The following is a 9,016-nucleotide window of genomic DNA, read 5'->3' on the forward strand; positions in this document are numbered from 1 at the left end:
ACTTAACTATATGAGCTTAATTAACTCAAACTAAAATAAAACAATCAAAATAGTTCAAACAACTCAACTAATCCAGCCCATGCACATGGCTTATTCATCCATTATCAATAAGACTCAAACAAGCCCAAATTATCCCAAATCACTTAAATCCAATTAAAGTTACGAATTTGGGCTGTTCAAAAAGCTTATATTTGAACTTTCCACAATTTGGCAGCCCATCATCCACATGTTTTTGAGTAAAAACTTGGAGCAACTCTTTAAGCTTTTTTGCCTTTGATCTTGTTACTGGTCCGCTGAAACTTTGCAGGTTTGGAACTGTATTTGTGTTTACATCATTTGAAATTTGTTCCAAGTCACCTTCTGATGCTCTTTGAGTATCTTGAGTATTTTTAGCCTTGTTTGCATCATGTTTGTTATGCCATTTAGCTTAACTAATGCGCCAAGTACTTTCATGCGTTTAATAAACCATGTTTTACATGAATTTATTAGAAAGTTTGTGGTTGTCTACTTCAATGACATTCTTGTGTATAGCAAATCTATTGATGAGCATGTCATGTATTTAAGGCAAGTATTTGACACATTGCGCAAATTTCAACTATATGATAATATGAAAAAATGTACATTTTGCATTGATTGCATCATTTTTTTAGGATACGTCGTGAGTGCAAAAGGAATCGAGGTAGATATTGAAAAGGTAAAGGCTATTCAAGAGTGGCCGACACCTAAAATTGTAAGTGAGGTGGGTAGTTTTAATGGTTTGGCAAGTTTCTATAGGAGATTTGTAAAAGATTTTAGCACTGTTGCTGCCCCTTTAACTGAAATCATGAAAAAATGATAAGGGGTTTGTCTGGGGAAAAGAACAAGAACATGCGTTTTCCTTATTGAAAGAAAAGTTATGTAATGTGCCATTATTAAGATTGCCTAATTTTGATTCAACTTTTGAAATTGAATGTGATGCCTCTGGGCTTGGGATAAGTGTTGTTCTTATGTAGGATAAAAGACCCATTGCTTACTTCAGTGAGAAGCTCAATGGTGCACAATTGAATTATTCCACCTATGACAGAGTTTTATGCTTTGGTAAGTAGAGACATGGCAACATTATTTGTTACCAAGAGAATTTGTGATTCATACCGATCATGAATCTTTGAGGCATTTAAAATGGCAAGGCAAGCTTAATAAACGACATGCAAAATGGGTAGAATTCATAGAGTCCTTCCCATATGTGATCCAATATAAGCAAGGAAAAGAAAATGTGGTAGCTGATGCGCTTTCAAAAAGGTACAGTCCTATCTCTACTCTTTCTACAAAGTTGTTGGGATTTGAGCATTTTAAAGAATTGTATGTGCATGATAGTAATTTTTCAAATGTTTATGTGACTTGTGAACATGCGGCATTTCAAGACTTTTATAGGCATGATGGTTTTCTATTTAAAAAGGAAAAATTATGTGTGCCTAATAGTTCTATTAGGGAGTTGCTTGTTCGTGAAGCATATAGTGGTGGTTTAATGGGACATTTTGGAATGGACTAAACTTTGAGCATTTTACATGAACATTTCTTTTGGCCTAATATGCGCAAATATGTTGAGAAAATTTGTGCGCAGTGCATCTCATGTAGGCAAGCTTAAGTCTAGAGTTCAACCTCATGGATTATATATCCCGTTACCCATTCCTACACATCCTTGGGTTGATATTTCTATGGACTTTTTGTGGTTTTGCCTAGGATTAGAAAAGACCGAGACTAAATATTTGTTGTCGTTGATCGTTTTTTCTAAATGGCACACTTTATACCATGTCATAAAACAGATGATATCACACACATAACGGATTTATTTTTCTGCGAAGTTGTTAGAATGCATGGCATTCCTAAAACCATTGTGTCCGATAGGGATGTTAAGTTTTTAAGCCACTTTTGGCGAGTTCTGTGGTCCAAACTTGAGACCAAACTTTTATTTTCTACTACACATTCACAAACGGATGGTCAAACTGAAGTAGTAAATAGAATACTTGGTACATTATTACGTGCTTTAATTTGAAGGAATGTTAAAACTTGGGAAGATATGCTACCATTTGTTGAATTTGCTTATAATCGGAGTATACATTCTTTTACTGGGTTTTCTCCTTTTGAATTTGTGTATGGTTTTAATCCCTTAACTCCACTTGATTTGTTGTCTATTCCCATAAGTGACATTTCTAATTTGGATGGACATAAGAAAGCCAAAATGGTTAAAGAAATTCATGAAAAAAAATGAGGCAGAACATTGAAAAGAAAAATGAACAAGTAGCATCCCATGTCAATAAAGGAAGGCGCAAGATTTCATTTGAACTCGGAGATTGGGTGTGGGTTCATTTGCGCAAGGAACAATTTCCATCAAAATAGAAATCTAAGTTGGATGCTCGTGGTGATGATCTATTTCAAATAATAGCCAAAATCAATTAAAATGCCTACAACGTGGACCTACCAGGTGAGTATAGTATTTCAGCTACATTTAACATATTTGATTTATCCCCTTTTGAGATTGATGCAGGAATTGATTCGCGGACGAATCCTTTTAAGGGAGGGAAAATGATGCAAATAAGGCTAAAAACACTCAAGATACTTAAAGAGCATTAGAAGGTGACTTGGAACGAATTTCAAATGATGTAAACATAAATACAGTTCCAAACCTGGAAAGTTTTAACGGACCAGTAACAAGATCAAAGGCAAAGAAGCTTAAAGAGTTGCTTCAAGTTTTCACTCATCCATATGGGCTGGCCAATTGTGGAAAGTTCAAATATGAGCTTTTTTAACAACCCAAATTCGTAACTTTAATTGGATTTAAATGATTTGGGATAATTTGGGCTTGTTTGAGTCTTATTGGTAATGGGTGAATAAGTCTTGTGTATGGGCTGGATTAATTAAGTTGTTTTACGTATTTTGAATTTTTTATTTTAGTTTAAGTTAATTAAGCCCATATAGTCAAATATAACTCATTTGGGTTTAAGTCTTGTCTTAGTGTTATTACAAGAATGAGCCCATAACTATATGGTGCCACAAACAATTAGTGGTGTTGGTTAAGAAGATTGTAGTTACAAGGAGTTACATAACAATTACATGTCTATAATTAGTCTAGTTATTGTTGGAGTTACAATTGTAATTATCACATAATTAGCCTAGTTATTGTGGGAGTTACAATTGTAGTTATTATGTTGTAACTTATCATTGATTTCTTTGGCTATAAATACCAAAGAAACTCTTCTTTGTGGACATAAAGAGTTGTAATCAAATATTTCAAAACTGAGTTAAGAGTGTTTTGACTTTCTTTTCACTTTATGCACAAGATGTTGATTTGGAATACAATTGTTATCACTTGTAGTCAATTTTGATTTCCTATTTCAAGAGTTGTAATCAAATATTTCAGAACTGAATTAAGAGTGTTTTGGATTTCTTTTCACTTTATGCGCAACATGTTGATTTGAAATACAAGTGTTATCACTTGTATTCAATTTTGATTTCTTATTTCAATTGTTCTTGGTGCTTGTTTGGATTGGGTTCAAGATATATCATTTATCTTTCTTGGGTTCTATTTAAGTTATACCATTCAGGTGGTTGAACAAATTTGATTCCTTTTTACTTGTGATCTAAATTCTGTTCTAAATCGATTGAAGAGTAGATAAGGTTCAAGCAAGAGTCTTGGGGTTCCGCATCACTCAGGCTCTTTAGATCTCAAAATTTTAGTCGTTCATGCCCATATATATATACATATATATATATATAATTATACATGTATATATACATGTATTCATAATTCCAAATTTTCTCTAAACCACCACCTCATTTTTCACTCTTATTTTTCTCATTTAATTACATTTCTTTTCCATTTTGTTATTTATTTTATTATATTATATTTATTTTTCTATATCATTAATTCATTTTCATGTTAATTAATTGATTTAATAAAGTTTTAATTAATTTTTGGACAAGGCAAGGTGTAAAATAAAAGGGAAACACAATACCTAGGGATTTCTTTACCTGGGGGATTTTTATCCCTCACCCTTGGGATGGCTAATTTTCTTTTTCATTTCTCAAAAAATTTTCTCTCCGTAGTACTTCCTTTCCCTATATTTTAATATGTCTTCTGTCGAATTCGAGCTTAAAATTTTAAGTATTCTAGTATCGGGAAGCATTTTAACCTAAAAGGGTTAAATTAGAGTTTTTTGGAGGATAATTTTTCTAATCTTTGTTTCTCTCTCATTTTTCTTGCTCTAAAAGCTTTTCTTTCTTTATGATTCTCTTTTCTCATGTGTTAATTAATGTTCTACAAAATTCTAGACTTAAATTCCACCTATTTTGAACTTAGAAGACGTTTTAAGCTCAAAATGTCACTTTATCCCTCAACTAAGGGATTTAAGGTTTCCCTCTAACCCTAATTTTTGTTTTTTCACTAATTTTCATTCTGATTATTTTTCACATTCTTGTGGAATGTTTTTAAATATTTTAGAATCTTATCTAAGGTTTAAAAACCTAATTTGGAGTTCATAGTAACTCAGTTCCTCTTTCAGGGGGATAAAATCCCTTGTTCGGAGGATTTTTCTCTCTAAACCTAATTTCTCTTTCATTTTCTTTCCACAATTTTCATTTTCTACTTTTATAACACATTTCAACCTATATATGCATACTCAATGTTCACGTCATACATAAAATAGAAAATCAAGAAATTTAGGATATTACATTTCTGCCTTTTCATAAAATAGAAGAAGACTTTGTCAACATGAAAACAAAATTTGAGCTTTTGTACCAATCTCAACTTTTCCTAAGAAAAAATTGCATTTTGGGTAGCGTACGTACTTATAATATATTTGAGTATAATATTTCATGGCAAATTACAGTATGTAGCATTATATATGCACACACATACAAACATACAAACATTTGTATATACACATATCAGTACAGTGAGTTTTCAACTGTCTTTTTTATTGTTATAATATAATTTTATTGAGAAAGATTACTATATAATCATTATTTTGATATATAATTATTCTTCATTATTATTGATAAATAATTTGATCAAGAAAATTTATCTTCTCCTTCCACCTGAACCACTTTCTCTCTGGCAATTGAAATAAACGGATGCCACAGGTAATCCAAGATTGTAAAGCTCTGCGAAGTCTCTTGTATTGAAGTTTTGACGCCAACCTGGTGCATATACTGTTTGTCTCCCCAGTTGACGAAACAGTACGAACACAAATCGATGAATCCCCACTGTTGGTCTTGGATTTTCATAACAAACGATCTCTTGTCCTGAAATAATTTATATCAACATATATTTTTATTGTCTTATTTTCTTTTTATTAGAAAAGTAATATGATAGAATTTGTTTTTTCTAAATTATATATATATTTTAAGATTATACTGCACAATCATCTTGAATGTATGTTTGTAATTTAATTTTTAGGTATGAAGAAATAAAGCCCTAGACACAGAAATATGTGTACAAAAAAATTTATAACTAATTGATCCAGCTAATTTCCAACTTATATGTTCAATTTCAACTTACAATTTTAAAAACTGCAACTAAGACATTATATTATTATTTTATGCAGTAAAGATAATCGTGTGTAAATTAGTATATAATATGCAGTATTTAAATATATAATATATTATGTACTTCAAAAAAATTTAATTAAATCTAAAAATCTAATTTTGATTATACAATTAATACCAATATTGTTTTTTTACTTCAATTTATTTTAAAAGATTTAACACTATTTGATAAAATTTAATTTACAGTTTATAAATATTAGATAAATATAATTTATTATATACATATACGATATGATAAAGATAATAAAATACTTCTTAAATATAAAACTTTTAGTTTATAATGACTTCAATTTAATTAATTGCAAAATATATAGTTCAGTTTTACTTTAATTATATAGTAAATTATACTGTCGGATTCAATTTGTAATTGTCATCTAAATATATCACGGCTTAACTATTTTTGCTTGATTTGACAATAATTATCCTCTATTTACCCGTAGAGGAAGGAGAGGTAAGTTAGAACAATAATTTGTTTGATTTTTTTCTTAGATAGTCAAAGAAAGCATGCAAAACATGCATATATTTATGTATAATATATGCGGTGTATGGATTACCCACCAAAGGATGCCCCAGTAGTTGCAGGAATATCAGTGACCAACCTGAAAGAGTTACATTTTGAAGAACCCGTCAATATTTCTTGACTTATATATTAATTTAAGACTTAAAATGAAAAAATAAAGTACTAAAATTTTAAAAATAATGATGAGAATATTAATAAATTAATGGAGTTAAGTGAGCATGTGAACTTTATTTGTGAAGTGAAAGTGACCTGCAATCAATCAGGAGAAAGAGCTTACTCCTGCTCAGGGACGTACCAATGGGATAGAATTAAATATTTTATATTGATAAGTAAAGCTAATTAATTGTCCATATATACACACACAACAATTATATTCTATAATAAGTGCATATAGACACGTATAGTATACATATTTTATTGGTATCATAATTTTTTTGGTAAATTATATCAGTAAATTCAAATTTCTATTAAATTATCAATAAAAGAATATTACATGTTACATAAAATAATTTTTCTTTATATATAATATTACATAAAAGTCAATGAATATAACATTGAATTAAGTTAGCATAGTTTATGTTATAGCTATTAATTTTTAAATTAAAATAAGACTAATTATTTAATTTGATATTTTTTTTAGTTCATCTTTTTAGTTTCAAAGAGTTAATATTATAGCTTTATTTCATAGCATACTTTACATAATTGTTTTTGTTAAAATTAAGGCAAAAATGTATCTATTAATTGATTTAAGGGTAAAAAACTTTATTTTTTATTAAGTTTGTCAATAAAAAATTATTATGTGATTTAGAATTATAGATAAGTTGGCAAAACCAAAGTAAAAATTAATGGAGTGATAAGTAACTGACCAATGCAAGTACTCCCTGAGGTTTGGATCACTTGGGCTGGGTGCATCAGGATCCACCATCACCTTCAGCAACATTTGATGCTAATTATGAATATATGTATATATATTGATGTATATATGTATATATTGAGGAGAAGAATAACGAAGAAATATTAGAAAGATGTATACCAAAGTATAGAAAGTCCTAAGATCATCTCCACCAATATCAACCCTTGGTTGTGAGACAACTTGAGAGGGTTTGAGCTCGCAGCCATTGTTAACCTCCCTTGAGTTGTAGTTCACTCTGAGAGAAATAGACCTGATAAAAGGATCTAGAACATCTCCAATAACTCGCCCTACAACCAAAGGGTCTCTATCCCTTGTCATCGTTTTTCAAATGAACCACAGCTGAGTACACCTCTATTTATGCACGTATTTATATATGTATGTATATATTTACTTTTTAACTTTCTGTAACATCAACAGATTCTGCCTACTATCACTTTCTCTTCCAAAACAATTCTTATTCCTCGCTTCCAAAATGTCCTACAGTTTCATTGCTGATACCCAACTGGACCAATTGTTTTTTATTTTATTCTTCTTCCAAAAATTTTGTGGAGAGCACACTACGTTGGAGAATCTTTTCCTTACTGCTCTAATACAAAATTTCACAATTAACTCTCTGTCTTTACTTCATGTACCATATGATCTTTCTATAAGGATTCTGAGTCTATTACTCTTCTCAAATAATTCATTTTAATTAAACCATATAAATGATTTGGTGTTAAATATTTCTCTACATTACCTCTAAATTTTTTTAGTAAAAACCTCTAATCCATCCCTTCTGAGAAATAGTTGGTTCTAATTAAATCACACACATAAATCTGTTTTTGCTAATAAATGCGAATTTATTCCTCCTCTGAAATACTTATGAATTATTCCGATCAAAACATGCAAATCTCTTAATAATTACTTTTTGACATCCTTAGTGTTAATTAGTTTTCTATGTTACTTGTTAATTCTTTTATAATGAATCTGAATTTATCCTTCCTGGGAAACAGTTCATCCTAATTAACTCACATAAATTTTGTGTTAATTATTTTTCTACATTAATACTTAATTACATAATGAAGTTTGTATGATATAAAATTTTAATTTGTCCCTCCTATGAAGTAGTTCATTCCAGTCAAACTGTGCAAAATCTATTGATAATTACTTTTCCACATCCTTAGTGTTAATTTTTTTTTTTTTACCTTTTCAATTAATTTTTTCTCGCATATGTTAGAGTTTTTCTATATAAAGAAAATTTAAATTTTCATTAACTCTATAAAATTAATAACTTAATTTATTTTTAAATATATTTACATATAAATTAATCTCTTAAAAATAAATTATCATTATCTAAAAGATAAATATGAATTAATATCTTAAATGATAAACTCTCATTAACTACATAATATTTAAAAGATAAAAATAAAATAAATTTAATTAAAAAATAAATTTTATTTAAATTTAAACTAACAAATAAAATAAATTATAATTTTTACATTAATCATAAATAAGAAAAAATTTAGTATTTAAAATATAAAGTTGACTGCTTTTCCGTTTAACTTTATTTTTACCTAAAAATTATTTGCAAAGCATTTTTACCAATTACAAAGCTTAAAAATGTGTAACCCTTGACACATAATCCAGAGATCATCTTTCCAAATTAAATAGCAGCATTAAATAGCAACGTTTCCAAATAAAATAGGGGCATGAAAAAACATTTTTGCATGCATGATTTATGATACGGTAGACGTAAAGAGGTTAATGATATGGTCATTTGGGGGACATATTGGAGACAAATTTCACAAATAGATCCACAATTATTTGAATTTGGCTCATTTTGTAGTCTGGACGGAAAGCAGTATTTGACAAATTGAAAAGGATGTACTAGAACTGTTGTACCACAAGATATATATGTATATATGTAAATATATTATGGGGCTTTTATAGCCATGTTAATTTGCATATATAAATATATACATATATATCTATATATATTCCAGTCCGCATGCATATCCATG

General features: G+C 29.2%; 1 protein-coding gene across 1 annotated transcript; it reads right to left on the bottom strand.

Annotated features, from left to right (window-relative positions):
* Nucleotides 1–4,805: 4,805 nt before the first annotated feature.
* On the bottom strand, nt 4,806–7,344 carry FT (PEBP (phosphatidylethanolamine-binding protein) family protein). Its single transcript, XM_022055811.2, has 4 exons — nt 7,137–7,344; nt 6,970–7,031; nt 6,142–6,182; nt 4,806–5,280 (listed from the first exon to the last, which is right to left on the bottom strand). Exons 1-4 carry the CDS (start codon nt 7,332–7,334, stop codon nt 5,057–5,059), a joined length of 525 nt encoding a protein of 174 aa, XP_021911503.1. The 5' UTR covers nt 7,335–7,344; the 3' UTR covers nt 4,806–5,056.
* Nucleotides 7,345–9,016: the final 1,672 nt, after the last annotated feature.

Source organism: Carica papaya, chromosome 1 (genome assembly GCF_054855325.1).
Source record: "Carica papaya isolate Zhongbai chromosome 1, ASM5485532v1, whole genome shotgun sequence".
In the NCBI taxonomy this organism is placed as follows: Eukaryota; Viridiplantae; Streptophyta; class Magnoliopsida; order Brassicales; family Caricaceae; genus Carica; species Carica papaya.

Coding starts and splice junctions, on each gene's coding strand:
- FT (XM_022055811.2), bottom strand. CDS start 7,334: ATGACAAGGGATAGAGACCCTTTGGTTGTAGGGCGAGTTATTGGAGAT. Junction 7,032..7,136: donor TTAGGACTTTCTATACTTTG/GTATACATCTTT, acceptor ATGTTGCTGAAG/GTGATGGTGGATCCTGATGC. Junction 6,183..6,969: donor CTCAGGGAGTACTTGCATTG/GTCAGTTACTTA, acceptor TAACTCTTTCAG/GTTGGTCACTGATATTCCTG.